At 46.3% G+C, this 15,187-nt stretch overlaps 1 protein-coding gene across 13 annotated transcripts in view; it reads right to left on the bottom strand.

Annotated features, from left to right (window-relative positions):
• KALRN (kalirin RhoGEF kinase) overlaps positions 1 to 15,187 on the bottom strand; it is a 707,465-nt gene that overhangs the window by 130,510 nt on the left and 561,768 nt on the right. For 4 of the 13 annotated variants that reach the window (XM_030942214.1, XM_030942229.1, XM_030942217.1 and 1 more), the window contains exon 1: positions 8,619 to 8,870. The exons of 5 other annotated variants lie outside the window; for them this stretch is intronic. In XM_030942214.1, the coding sequence (XP_030798074.1) occupies positions 8,619 to 8,703 (85 nt within the window). In that variant the 5' untranslated portion in view covers positions 8,704 to 8,870. Of the gene's footprint in view, positions 1 to 8,618; positions 8,927 to 15,187 lie in introns of those variants that run through there. 4 more of the 13 variants (XM_030942223.1, XM_030942232.1, XM_010354823.2 and 1 more) reach the window with 3 other exon arrangements.

Below are 15,187 nucleotides of genomic sequence, written 5' to 3'. Positions count from 1 at the left end.
AGGAAAGAGAAAAGAACAAATCAAAAAGAAAAATACAAGACAGAGGAAATCTACCTTTTCCCTCCGAGTCAGCAGCACTAAGTCAGTAGTCCTCAAATTTGAGTGTGCACTACAACCACCTGGAGTGCTTATTAAAACACAGACTGCTACAGCCCACCACTGAGTGGGGTGGGGTGGGGCAGGGCAGGGGTGTTGGTTGATGGTGCCTGGGAATCTGCATTTGTAACGTGTTTCCAGGTGACCACACTTTGAGAACTTCTGTTCTAAGTCATTCTGTGAGTAGGCAGACAAAGAAGAGGAGCACTGCACAGATACAAAACTGAGATACAAAATCTGTGTCAAAGAGTTTGAAATTCTTTTAAACAAGGCTTGGTTTCCCCTATGAATGGGAGAAGATAACATCCCTTTCCCCACAGGAGCAATATGAAGATTCTCATGGAGAGAGAGAGCAGAAACTGAGAATATCCTGACAGCTGACGACACACCAGATGCTGTAAAAGAAGAGATACAAGCCCACAACTAATCCTGCGCCGGTAAGAGCAGATACCTGGAAACAGAAACATTTTAGGAGGTACTGCTTTGACCTAGCAGCAGAAGGGGGTTTCCCTTCCCTTCAATTTGACAGTTTCCTCACTGTGGTCACCAGAAAGGCAAGAATGTGGAACAACCTGTTTTACTAACTCTGATCTTTGCTCTTTCACTTGGCAAAAGCCGCCTGGCAGCCTCCTGGCTGCCTCACAGGTGTAACCAGGGTTCCCCTCCTTCCAGGAACTGTAACAACACAGTTCTGCCAAGAGCGAAAGATATGCTCTATTAGTCACTGATTACAGCAGGCAGGGAGGCAAGCCACTCGTGGGCCTCACATACAAGGGAGGGGAAGGCACTGGCTGAGCCTCAGTGAAACATCCAGCAGCACGGGGGCTGGAATAATGGCCTGAGGGCAGCCGGTTATGACTTTTTTTCTGGGCAAAAACAGTCTGAAGAAGAACCAACAAAGCCTCAAACATAAAAGATGTACAATAAATATTGGCCGAAAAGAAGAGGAAAACGTTTCCAGTGATACCGCTAGCCAAAGCCAAGGCACAGGCAAGAAAAAGCAATTAGCAATTTTTTTTTTTGGTGTAATGTAGGTTCTCGGGATCCAAACTTCAAAAATTAGATTGCTCTTCTCCAGTTCTTGTACCTTGTGTTGCCCCTAAGAGAAGGATAACTTAGGGATATGTAGGCTTCTTGCCAGTATTTTTTCTTTTTTTTTTTCTTTGAGATGGAGTCTTGCTCTGTCACCCAGGCTGGAGTGCAGTGGCGCTATCTCGGCTCACTGTAACCTCTGCATCCTGGGTTCAAGCAATTCTCCTGCCTCAGCCTCCCGATTAGCTGGGATTATAGATGTGCACCACCACACCCAGGTAATTTTTGTATTTTTAGTACAGACGGGGTTTCACTATGTTGGTCAGGCTGGTCTTGAACTCCCAACCTCAGGTGATCTGCCTGCCTCGGCATCCCAAAGTGCTGCGATTACAGGCGTGAGCCACTGTGCCCAGCCTCTTGCCAGTATCTTCTGTTGAATCTTCTTTTATGTAACACAAAGAAATTACAACAGTAGAAGTGTTATGTGATTTTTCATTGGTTTAAGTTTTTTAAAAAGGAAATTCCCACCACACATCTAGATCACAAGTTTTCTTCCCCACAGTGACAACTCCACAGCACTGAGGCACTGTTGACAGTGGTTTGAGTCAGGGCCATTAAATTGCTTTGGAACTTACATTTACAGTGTTAGCACCTAGTGGACCCACAGATATTTAGCTGGGAGTCCCCTGAGGATGGGGTCTATGTCTAGTATTACAATTACTGCTATGGTTAATAGTTAATCTTTTTTAGAGCACTTTATATGCCTGGCATTATGCTAGGCCCTTTACTTACATTGTCTTAACCAATCTTCACAGCTCAATGGAGTAAATGTCATTATGATTCCTTCTTGTCCACTCTCCCAAGCACCTAGCGCAGGGCTGGCAGGCAGTCGGCATAAACATTTGTCAAATAAATTAAAACACTGTGTTACATAAAGAGCGATGTTCAAAGATGCAATGACTGTGAAAGGGTAAGCTTCAAGAACAGGGACAATGGCTGGGCATGGTGGCTCACACCTGTAATCCCAGCAATTTTGGAGGCAAAGGTGAGAGGATTGCTTGTGTCCAGGAGATCGAGACCAGCTTGGGCAACACAGTGAGGCCTTGTCTCAAAAAAAGAAAAGGAAAGAACAAGGACAAAAAACAGTGGGGAAAAGGGACCTGAATTAAGTTGAACCAGAGAGAAAACCATGAACAGATATTAACTAAGAAAACGTGTATAAGCTGCTCCGGGAGAGAGAGATGGTGGTCTCTGCCGTCTTCAGTTTTGGGACAGAAGAATCCCTTGAAAGCAGACCACATTTGAAAGCAGGTACATTTAATTCCAAATGGCTCCAGGCAGTGCAGTCACCCCCAAGAACAACAGATCATTCCACAGTCAACACCCCATTTACGGTTTGGGTACCATCTCTACCCTTCTCAGTTGGGTCAGTCCTGCCTCTGTTCAGAGGAAGACAAGCCACATGTCCAGGAATGAAAGAATTGAGGAAAAAGTATCAGAAAAGGATACTAGTTCTTATCCTGCTACTAAAAGTCTGGATCCCCATTTTCTCCTGTATAAAAGGAGTAGGTGGAATTAAATGATTCCTGGTGTTCCTTCTGGCTCTAGCTCTCCATGATTTAGTCCCTTCTGCTTGAGAAGGCACCCTCAGGTTTCAGACCTCAACCTTTTCCAGAGTCCTCCTTCAGGAAAAGCCTGGGGTTAGGTCTGAAGGGGCAGGATGTGCTACTCACTGAAAGAGGAATAGCACTTCAAAAAAATGGGCAATCACTTCTTGGCCTTTTGGCTAAGATCAAGTGCAAAAAGATGGGCAATGTTTTTAGGGTGGAAGAGAACAGTGTGAAGATTCTCAAAAGGAATACCACAAAACAGAATGTCTACAGCACTACCCCAGAAGGTATGCCCAGTGTTGTACGGGCTCAAGAGTCAAGCCCCCAACATTCAACTTGCTTTTTAATTTTTATTTTTAAAGTTATTTTGCATTAAAAAAACAGATACAGAGTCATAATTTGTATCTTTTTATCCCAAGGTAGGACTTATGAACCTATACCCTATGGAACCATTGCCTACAGGATTATCAGTGATTGGTGGGCATGCAGCTGTACCACAGGAGGGATATTCAGCTTCAGTTTCCAATCTCCACCTCACCCCACCACCTTCATACACCCCCATTTCTACCAGGCTGTGGTTTGACTGGTAGTCAGCACTGTTATCCAGATACTAATTGATACTGCATCTAGGTAATAAATGATACACCTATTACCATTCAGTAGATAAGATAATCAGACATGGAAAGAGAAGCATAGGATTCGGGTTGAAGACAGTAAATATGTGTGCTACTTCTTCGCAGGTTGAGTATATCCCTGGTTGATTCTGCTGATACATTTAATTAAGAAAAAGAAAGAAAGAAAGAAAGATAGATAGAAATAGAGTACATTCCTGGGAGGCAAAGAAAACCAAGAGACATATTGCAAAAGCATACAGTAGGCCCTCTGTATCCACAGGTTCTACATCCTCAGATTCACCAAACTGATAAAAAACACTGTATTTGTGGGATGCGAAACCCAAGGGCACAGGGATCTTTGACTTTTTGTATCTGAAGGTTCAACAAGGCCAACTATGGGACTTGAGCATCCTCAGAGTTTGGTACTCGCAGGGGTTCCCGGAACCAATCCCCTGTGGCTACTGAGGGACAACTGTACATGCTAAATAATCAATTCAGTTTTCATCATGGTAAAGGCAATTCCTAGAAGATGAAATAAAAGGATACACATCAAGGCCCCAAAGATTTTATCCCCTGGATGGTGAATTTTTATTTTTGTTTCTTTTTTGGAGACAGGCTCTCACTCTGTCACCCAGGCTGAGTGCAGTGGTGCCATCATAGTTCACTGCAAACTTGAATTCCTGGGCTCAACTGATCCTCCCACCTCAACCTGTAGCTGGGACTACAGGCACATGTCATTACACCCAGCTAATATTTTAATTTTTTGTAGAGATGGTGTCTCCCTATGTTGCTCAGGCTGGTGTTGATCTCCTGGGCTCACTTAATCCTCCTGCCTTGGCCTCCCAAAGTGCTGGGATTACAGTGGATGGTGAATTAAAGTCAACAACAGTGAATGTCATAATGGTTCCTTTTTGCAGTTACAAACACCTTTCTAAAGGAACTTGGTGTCATGGTTTCACATATTAAACTCCATTTATAAAATGGGCTATATTAATTTAAGGGCCAAGGAAGAGACAATTACATCAAGTCATAAGGTTTCTGGTTGAGACTTCTGGAACAAAGTAGGATAAGAGAAAGTTATAGATAAAAATGCCTTTGGATGCCCTGTGAATCCCCATAACACTTACCCGTAGCCCATGACATCAGAGTCAAGGAGGAAGGACTACCCACATAAAGAAAGAATCATGGAAACCGATCCCTGCACCTCCCCAGTGAAGTGATTCAGCTTGGGTAAGTCCCACCTCCTTCCTCTCTTTACCTCTGAGATGTTCAGGCGGCTGGACTATCTCAGTCTAAATGTGAAGACACAATGGCAAGTGGACTTGGGATGCAAGGACACTGATACAGCAATAAACAAGTACAAATAAATCCCATTCACACTGTGGAGCAGCAGAGGAGGATGGGAATCAGGAAAAGCTTTCAAAAGGGGACTTGTGTCCACATACCTAAAGTTAATGAAAGTTGACTAGAAACTTAAGTGTCTTGGTTGGGCATGGTGGCTCACGCCTGTAATCCCAGCACTTTGGGAGGCCAAGGGGAGTGGATCACTTGAGGTCAAGGGTTCAAGACCAGCCTAGACAACATGGTGAAACCCCGTCTCTACTGAAAATACAAAGAATTAGCTGGGCGTGGTGGTGCACACTTGTAGTCCCAGCTATTCAGGAGGCTGACACATGAGAATTGCTTAAACCTGGGAGGTGGAGGTTGCAGTGAGCCAAGATTGCCCCACTGCATTCCAGCCTGGGCGACAGAGCAAGACTCCATCTCAAAAACAAAATTAAGTCTCTAAAACTGACTTCTACCTAGAAAGGTCAGAAAAATCTCTGAGCTCCTTGATCACAAATTCCAGTGCAATACATAGCTTAGCAATTTCCAGGTGATTTGAAATCTCTTCTGAACCGACCCACTTTTTCGGGCTTGAAGGACAGTCTAGCTAGTCAAAGCTATCCCCAAACTAACTCCTCACAGAGTGTGACATCAATGATTTATCACCCCTTAGACACATGCATGCAATTATCTCACTTTTGGTTGTTTTTCACCTTCAAAAAGGCAGTTATAAATGCATTTGCCTTCTTTCTTCTTTCTCACCTGATATCTATTTCCTTTCTATCCTTGGTTTTCAGTTTTCCTGCCTTTCAACACCAGTTTCAAGGTAGGGAAGAAAAATCATCTTTCATCAAACCTGCTTTCTATACTCATACTCAATAGAACCAAAAAGGCTAAGTGCAGTGGTTCACGCCTGTAATCCCAGCATTTTGGGAGGCTGAGGCAGTAGGATCACTTGAGCCCAGAGGTTTGAGACCAGCCTGGGCAACAATAGTGAGACCTTGTCTCTAAAAAAATAAAAATATTAGCCTGGGGTAGTGGCATGCACCTATGGTAACAGCCACTTGGGAGGCTGAGGTGGGAGCCCAGGAGATCCAGGTTGCAGTGAACCATGATCACACCACTGCACTCCAGCCTGGGCAACAGAGTGAGACCCTGTTTTAAAAAAAAAAAAAAAGTGGAGTGTGGGGGTGGAGGGAAAAACACAAGACAGTAGCTTTCCATACTCTTCCAAATCAAAAGATAAGTTCAGTGAAATTCATCCATATTTTCCTCAAATGTGATATTTAAAGACCACACAGGTATTTTATCTAAATCCTTGACTCTGATCCTAGTGATGACAATTACAACCACTCAGGATTCACCAGAGAAATTCCAGTGTAGCTCACTTAGCTTCAAGTCAAAAATAGCCAAAACATTCCACTTCCTCTTGGTTCTTTTACTTTTGTCCTTCTCCTCAGACTTTAGAAGGAGGTATTCTGGATTACTAGAAGCCAGACGGTCAAGGCCCCTTGCTTTGAGAACCACAGCAGTGGGCTCTGAGTCATTGCTTCAGAGTAAAGCTACTCAAGCCGCAGGAGACAGCCAAGTTCTCCCTGAGAGAGAAGGCATAGAGACCAATCAGCGGCCTTTATCTAAAAGGTGGAGTGGGGAGGCTGCCTTTCCATTGTATTTTCCCTAAGACCAGAGGAACTGGTTCAACTGAAAAGGGAGGCAGTCAGTCCCTTGCAGTGCACACCCTCCACTTGAGGGACAGCCTCAAGACTCTCCCCTCAGCTCTTCTGGGTGTTGCAATTGGGCAAGCCTCTTCCCAAAGAGTCTACGGGCTCTGGGCCATGCACTCAGGCTCAATACAGACCTTATCTTTTCAATCTGCTTTCAAATTGATGCCTACAGGCTGAGCGGAGACTGTTCTTGGTTAGAGTGAGCCTTAGGAGCCCCAGGCATGCCCAACACCTCAGACACGACCCCCAGCCCAGACACAGGCTGGAGTTTTCTTTGGAGAGTGGCTAACTCACTTCTCCCACCATCGTCCTCTGATGAGCCCGTTTTTTATCTTCACAATCTAGGGGATTGAGGAGTAAAGCAGGAGAAGGCCCCAGGCACCCACCTTGCCACCCTTCTTTTTCCTTTTAAACTGGTCTCATTGCTTGGACCTCTGACTCCCTCAGTCTTCATCTGAGGGTCGCTGGCCTTTTCAGCTCCAGCTCCTACGATAGCCACTCGCCCACCTCCTCTCCTAGCCATGGAGCCAGCAGCCACTGCCTTCACAGGCCCCAGGCAGGAGGCACCCAGCAGGCCCCAGAGCCAGCTCCCTAGCCCCTCCCCTGCATCGTAGCAAGAGGGAAAGTCAGGCAATTCCTCAACAAAATAAAGGCCAGCAAGACCCCCAGAGAGTTACCCTGAAGGGCAGCCAGGACTGTCACATATCTGGACTCAAGGAGGCAGCTGTGGGGGCTTCAGATAAGCACCACCCCAGCCCCCACATTCTGTCTGACAGGAAACGGACTCCCAAGAAATCCTGCAGAGAAGCCCTTTGTGGGGAAAGCAGGGCAGCCTTGAAGCCAACCCACCCACTCAGATTCCCCTTGGCCATTTCCTGCTTCCTCCGTGCTTTATTCCCCCTTTCCCTCAATTCCCAGCCTTGGTTTTGAATGTTTCTGAATCAGACTTAGAGGGTCCCTGGACCCTCACATTCCTTCTTCATCTGAATTCTGGTTTTTAGAGCTCAAAACCACACAGTTCCAGGCTGTTCTAATTAAATGCAGAGATTGAGACCATCTAATGCTAAGATTATGACCTTAATGACTTGCAGGAAAAGTCATTCAGATTTAATTAATTTTGGTAACCTTAAATCTGCTCAGGATAGAAAATTTCTCAGAGCTATGTTGTGTGTTTGTGGCACAGAGGATGGTGAAAGGTGGCTTGGATGAAGTTTATTCACTAGTAACTCAGCCAGAAAGTTCCATTAGGATTTTGCATAGCGGATGGGATGAGAGACTGGGTGGGGTATTGTAAGTGGGGGTGGAGGCCAGAGGCCCAAAAGGTGAAACTTTTTAAAAGGGCAAATGTCAAGTAGGGGTTACGTTCTCATTTCTACCCACACAAAAACAGTCTTCCCCACTCTCCTAGGATGCGTTAAAGTGACACGAACAGCCTTAGGAGCATCTGCTTATCCTATTTGGGAAGGTTCTGATTTCTTTTTTAGGAGAAGCCACATCATTGAGAACCCTCCCCCTGTGATCCTTCTCGCTCTCCTGTTCGCCAGCTGCTTTGGGGGAAATTGGGTGCTTCCTCCTAGTCTCTTCCATAACATTAAGATTAGCAGAATAATTAAATACAGTCCTAATTGGGCACAGAGAGAGTTGTTAATTAATGAGCCAAGCTCCGGACCAGAGCTGCAAATCCACGCTGGCCTGTGAAAACCCAGGCAGAAAAAAAATGTGCTCCAGTCCTATGAGAAAATTGTCACTTGGCAAAAATAGTTCCTGGTGTAGACACAGGTGTCAAACACATTCCTGTAGCCAGGAGTCACGCGTTAATCCCGCAGCTGAGATCCATGTGTAAATAAGTGAGGTACTTCTCCGCCACTATAGGGACACACGCGGCTCTGCGTTCCCTTCCTACCCCCGCGTCCGCATCCCACTCCCCAGCAGGCTGGCGCCCTGACATCCAAAGTCGCTGCTAAGTGACTGAGTTCCCAAACAACAGCTCCGCATCCAAGTCAGAACCACACCGCCAGCCAGCGAGCGCGCGCGATGTGTCTGGGAAACTGTGAAACGGATCGCAGCCAACTCTCCCTTTGCCGCCCTCCTGATCGCCACCCCCATCCCCCTACCCCAGAGGCCTCCCCAACCCTTCCCTCCCTACCACCCTCCCTCGGGCTCAGCGCGACTAGTCTGGCTAAGTGAAGGCACCAAGGCCACCGACAGCCACTCACCTCTGCACGGGAAGCAACAGCAGCACTTAGCAAAGAGCCACCCCAAAGAGGGACCTCGGGTGTAAGCCCTGTCGCCGCCCTTCATGTTGCCCCGCCGCCCCAGCGCTCCCGCATGGCACCGGGCGCCAGCCCGGGGTGAGAGCGCGGCGGGAAGGAAACTTCAGCGCCAATGCCCGAGAGCCGGCTCCCGCCCTCCCCGCTGTGCTCTCCCCGCACCGCGGCCGGCCGCAGCTCTGACTTACTGGGAGCCACTGCCACCTTGGGAAGCGGGGAGGGGCCGGGCAGGGAGGGAGGGCCTAAGGGGCGGAGTTCCAAGGTCCAGCTGTGCACAGGAGACCTGGCCAGCAGCGGCCAGAGCCTTATGCAACGCTGTCAGTGGCACCAGCGCTGTGGGCACGGGGCAAATGGGTGGAGTTTGAGCCCTTGGCACCAAACAGGTAGGTACTCCTTATGTGCAACTTCCTCCCCTCAAAGGCCACCACAATGGGCGTTGGCTTAAAAAATATAGCTAGATGGGGCCAAAGAGGTGAGAGAGGGGCAGACTTAGAAAGTCCAAGACTCAAGGATGCCCTTTTCTTCCTCGCAGCCTCACCCATTCCCTCCCCACAGCCTCCTCTGTATTGAAAACACCGTCCCCAACCCTTTCTTTCCTTCCACGTAATGCTGATTACTAACAATGATAACAGTGCCTCATCTTGATCAGGTCTCCAACTGTAATGACGTGAAAACACTGGGTTTGGAATCATACAACCAACCTTCAAAGCTCAGTTTTGCCGCCTGCTAGCTGTTTGACCTTAGGCAAGTCACTTCACCTTTTATCTTCAGTTTCCCCGTTAAAAAAAAAAAAATGTAAAAGAATTCCTATTTTCCACGGTTGTAGATTTTCTTTTTAAAAGTTTTTTTAATAGAGATAGGGTCTTGCTATGTTGCCCCAGCTAGTCTTGAACTCCTGGGCTCAAGTGATCCTCCTGCCTTAGCCTCCCAAAGCATTAGATTTAGAGATGTGAGCCACCACATGCAGCCGATGGTAGAATTTAAAAATATCTATGGATATCTCCCAGAGTTGCTGATTTAGTAGGTAGGAGGTGGGGCTCGAGAATTTGCATTGCCTCAAGTTCCCAGGTGATGCTGATGTTGTTGGTACAGGACCACACTGAGACCTACTTGAGATTCAGACCTTTTCCTTGCCTATTTGTCATCTGTCTCCTTTTCTTTTTGTAACAGCACCTTGACTTGTCTTTGAGGAACCAGTCCTCCTCCCTTCTCAGGCCATGTTTCTGGGTGTGGCTAACATCCTGTTACAGAGATGAAGTTTAATATTTCCAGGTGAATGAATACCTACAGAAAAACTTCAGATATCTTACTTATGGTGCAAGACTGCCATTCACCATCCCCCCCTGCCCAATATGCCCAGTAGACCTATCATTCCTTTACTTATATCCCTATCCCTGTCTTTTAAAGCTTTTTCATGTTTCAAGGTCAAGCTTGCTTTCCACAACCCCCTTGAAGTCCACTTGGGCCACACCAGTGGGACCTTTCCATGAACCACTGTATTACTCACAGGATGTCTCTCCCATTCCTTTGTGTCCAGCTTTAGGGCAAAGGGCCTGCTGCAAACACACAACACTCATAAAGAGGGCCTATTCATCAGGAAAAAGGGAAGTTTGTGGCAGGAATGAAAAACAGAAGCTTGATCACCCAGGTAACCAATGCCTTCCTGGAAGAAACACACTCATGGGACAAGGCTTTTGAAAGTTACCAGGATTTGGAGCTTCCTTTCCCAGTTGGAACCATGCATAGATTTGTGCTTTATTTATCTATGTGACAGCCAGGCATGGTTGCTCATGCCTGTAATCCCAGCACTTTGAGAGGCCAAGGCAGATCACTTGAGCCCAGGAGTTCGAGACCAGCCTGAACAACGCAGGGAGGCCCTATCTCTACAAATAATAAAAATAAATGAATAAATACATAAATGAGCGGGTCTTGGTGGACCATGCCTGTGGTCCCAGTTACTTGGGAGGCTGAGGTGGAAGGATCACTTGAGCCTGGGGATGTCAAGCCCGCAGTGATTCATGATTGTGCTGCTGCATTCCAGCCTGGGCAACAGAGTGAGACCCCATCTCCCCCAGCTTACCGCCCACCCCCCCCCAAAAAAATGTGCCAAGGCATCTGCCACATGGTTGGGATACCAGTAAATGATCAAAGCATGACCTAATGAGTAACAATAGCTTACATTTATTGAGCATTTATATGCTAAGCAGTTTCCTCCATGTTCTCCATATATTATCTCATTTATCCTCATTAAAAAAACCTTGTAAAGTAGTTTCCTGTTTCACCTTTGAAGAAACTGAATTAATAAACTACGATGAGGCTTTAATGGTTTAATTCTAAAGAGAAACTCTAAAAAGCTTCGCCCCTTTGGAACAGTAGAACATAAAGTCAAAAATCTACCCTCTATTTCTACTACTGCCATCTCCCTGATGGTTTCTCTTGGCAAGGTTTACATAAGAATGTCACTGTCAAGCAGGAAATGAATTTCTGGTGCTCTTTCTAACATATACAAAAACAGAGAAATGACAGTTCAAATTGCTCATGTTGGCTGGGCACAGTGGCTCACGCTCGTAATCCCAGCACTTTGGGAGGCCAAGGTGGGCGGATTGCCTGAGGTCAGGAGTTCAAGACTAGCCTGGCCAACATGGTGAAACACCATCTCTATTAAAAATATGAAAATTAACTGGGCATAGTGGTGCATGTCTATAATCCCAGTTACGCGGGGGACTGAGGCAGGCGAATTGCCTGAACCCGGAAGGCAGAGGTTGCAGTGAGCTGAGATCGTACCACTGCACTCCAGCCTGGGCAACAGAATGACTCTGTCTCAAAAAAAAAAAAAAAAAAAAAAAATTGCTCATGTTGTCTGCACCCAAGATTCCTGATTCACTGACCATCCTGATAATTGGTCAGTCTCATTTTGCCAGGCTGAATTACTGCAGGATCCTTAATCCTCACATAGTTATCCTGGGTTCCAGTTCCGACCCACAGCAACCGGCACTATTATTTAGTTCTCTCTTCCATGTCACCAAAGACAGTACATATTTTGTTTTTCTTGCAAGCCCAGACCAAAAATGTCTGTAAAAATTAACTTTATTTGCTTGTGATCCATAGTATGGATGCTATGGTCTAAGGCTCAGTGTTTGGTTTACCCACCCAATCCATCTCTTTTTACACTTTGGGAGCACTATGATGGGAATTCAAAGATGCTTCAAAATTTCATGGGGAATAACCAGTTTGTTCTTTACTAAAATATTCCCTCTTAGTTTTGTGTTCAGATAACACTGGATCACTTTTTTGTCACAATTCTTTGCAAGAGACTAATGACATATCATTTTGCAGAAACTGGCTTGAGTTACATGTTTGAGGAAGACCCAACTCTTACTTTAGAAATCAAATACCAGTAGACCCTAAAGTAGTCCGCTACAAGCAAAATGGATCCATTGGGCATGTTTCCACTGATACTGTTTTTTTTTTTTTTTTTGAGCAGAGTCTCACTCTGTCACCCAGGCTAGAGTGCAGTGGCACGATCTCGGCTCACTGCAACCTCTGCCTCCCGGGTTCAAGCAATTCTGCCTCAGCCTCTGGAGTAGCTGGGAATACAGATGTGCGCCACCACGCATATCTAATTTTGGGGATTACAGATGTGAGTCACCATACCCAACCTCTACTAATTCTTATAACCCAGGAATTCATCCTACTTTCAATTTAAAGGCATAAAACCATTAGGAACCTCCTCCTATCTTAAGTTGGCAAGGTCAATACATTTTTGGCCATCCTGGAGATTCATTCTGGGGTTAGACAGCAATAACCAATAACCCAAGAGTCCCATTGCCATCCTCACTTGCCTTCCAGAATGAGACTAGCCAACGTCTACAACCTAATAAGAAAATCCTTTTCTTTCCTTTCTTTCTTTTTCTTTCTTTCTTTTTTTTTTTAATAGAGACAGGGTTTTGCCATGTTCCCTGGGCTGGTCTTGAACTCCTGGGTTCAAGCAATCCGCCCCCTACCCCCCGGCCTCCCAAAGTGCTGGGATTACAGGTGTGAGCCACCATACCTGGCCATCAAGGAAATCTCGAACAACATGGGGACACTGCTTGTGGACCTACTCGTTAATTCATCAAATACTTACTGACTGCCTACTCTGTGTCAGGCTCTGTTCTAGGTACTGGGTCTACGTTGGTGAACAAAAACAATTTCAGTCCTTCTGAAGCTAGCTACTAGGACAGACTCATCACAAATGTGAGAGAAAAGTGAATCCACATCGGATATGTGACTAAGTTTATTAGTTGAGGGGTTTAATAGAGGCCTAGAGCTTCTAGCCTTTATCCAGCTGTTTTAAGTTAATATTCTCAAAACAATTTAGAAGGGATGGTGGAGGATATAGTTTTAAAACATTGGTGCTGATAAGAATCAGAAGGAAAGCATTTAAAAATATGAGGCATTGGTATTTTTTTTTTTTTTTTTTTTTGAGACGGAGTCTCGCTCTGTCGCCCGGGCTGGAGTGCAGTGGCCGGATCTCAGCTCACTGCAAGCTCCGCCTCCCGGGTTTACGCCATTCTCCTGCCTCAGCCTCCCGAGTAGCTGGGACTACAGGCGCCCGCCACCTCACCCGGCTAGTTTTTTGTATTTTTTAGTAGAGACGGGGTTTCACCATGTTAGCCAGGATGGTCTTGATCTTCTGACCTCGTGATCCACCCGTCTCGGCCTCCCAAAGTGCTGGGATTACAGGCTTGAGCCACCGCGCCCGGCCGAGGCATTGGTATTTTTTTAGGCTCTGGGGTGGAACCAAGTTTGAGACCATTGCTGCCTGAGTCTCCCCTCCCCCACCCCCACACACCCCCTGAGATTTAGATCAATTGACTTTGGGCACAACTGGGCACAAGTATTTTAAAAGTTCCCCAGGTGGCCGGGCGCAGTGGCTCAAGCCTGTAATCCCAGCACTTTGGGAGGCTGAGATGGATGGATCACAAGGTCAGGAGATCGAGACCATCCTGGCTAACACGGTGAAACCCCCCCTCTCTACTAAAAAATACAAAAAACTAGCCGGGCGTGGTGGCGGGCGCCTGTAGTCCCAGATACTCGGGAGGCTGAGGTGGGAGAATAGTGTGAACCCGGGAGGCGGAGCTTGTAGTGAGCCAAGATCTGGCCACTGCACTCCAGCGTGGGTGACAAAGCGAGACTCCATCTCAAAAAAAGGGGGGGGGGGAAGTTCCCCAGGTGTTTGTAATATGCAGCATAGTTTGAAAACCACTGGTGCAGTATGGTGGTTCTCAAACTTGAGTATACATCAGAATCACCTGGAGGGTGTGCTAAAACACAGTTATTAGGCTCCACTCCCAGAGTTGCTGATTTAGTAGGTCTGGGGTGGGGCCTGAGGATTTGCATTGCTACAAGTTCCCAGGTGAGGCCGATGTTGTTGGTACAGAAACACACGGAGACCTAGGTGAGATTCGGACATTTTCCTGGCCTATTTGGCATTTGTGCCTTCTTTTTGTAACAGCACCTTGACTTGTTTTTTGAGGAACCAGCCCTCCTCCCTTCTCAGGCCACGTTTCTGGGTGTGGCTGACATCTTCCCCTTGTCCACCCTCTGCTCCAAAGATAAGCCCATGACCTGGGTGTGGCCAGGCAGACACAGGGATTGGTTCAGATTTAGCACATGACTCGAGTTTATGCAATAAGCATAAACCTTGAGATCTTAGCAAGAACATCTGAGAAAACAGCAATCTCTTTCTACAAGATTTCTAAGTTGATGGAATGTTAGCCTAAAGCAGCTGGGGGTATTTTGCTATAACAATGCGGGAAGAAGCTCTCTGAGAATGAAGTCAACACAGGAAAAAGATGAGAGAGAGAAAAGAGAGGTAGGTTTCTCACGGTATCATTTGAATAGCTAGAGAGGCTTCTTCCTAAAGCTTTATTCCTAGACTTTACTTGTGCCCGCCCTCGCTTATACATTCCTTTTTGTGTAAGCCAGTTGAATGCCTATTATTTCAGGGTTTGCACATACCTACCCACCCACTCCCAAAGTTCAGGCTAAAAACTCCTAAGCTATAAGCAATATCTTTAAAGTAGTCTTACTTTTCAACTAGGTGACTGAGTCTCATTTATATTTTTGGCAGACTTTGTCTTCGGTGATACCTGCAGCCTAAGTCCATTTTACATGAATAAAGCTGTCTGCCTACCTATGTGACCACTTTATGTCCCACCCTCATTTCCAACAACAGTGAACCCCAAAGAATTCCTGGTATCAGCCTGCAGATGTAGTGGGCCAGGTGTACCACAATGCCAGGCCTGATCTCAGGCACCAGTGTGACTGCCTCTCCCTCCACATTAACCACAGCCTTCAGTAACACTGGACCAAGACCTCAGGCACCTGTCTCTTCCACCAACAGACACATGTCCATCTTTTTTTCCTTTAGGGTTATTCTCTTCAGATGGTCAGGAATAGAATTTTACTAAATCACAATCATTTCCCCACATTTCTTAGCGCTCAGGACAGAAACAGAAGCAATAGCAACC

Source organism: Rhinopithecus roxellana, chromosome 1 (genome assembly GCF_007565055.1).
Source record: "Rhinopithecus roxellana isolate Shanxi Qingling chromosome 1, ASM756505v1, whole genome shotgun sequence".
NCBI lineage: Eukaryota > Metazoa > Chordata > Mammalia > Primates > Cercopithecidae > Rhinopithecus > Rhinopithecus roxellana.
This window is presented reverse-complemented; position numbering and strand designations above follow the sequence as displayed.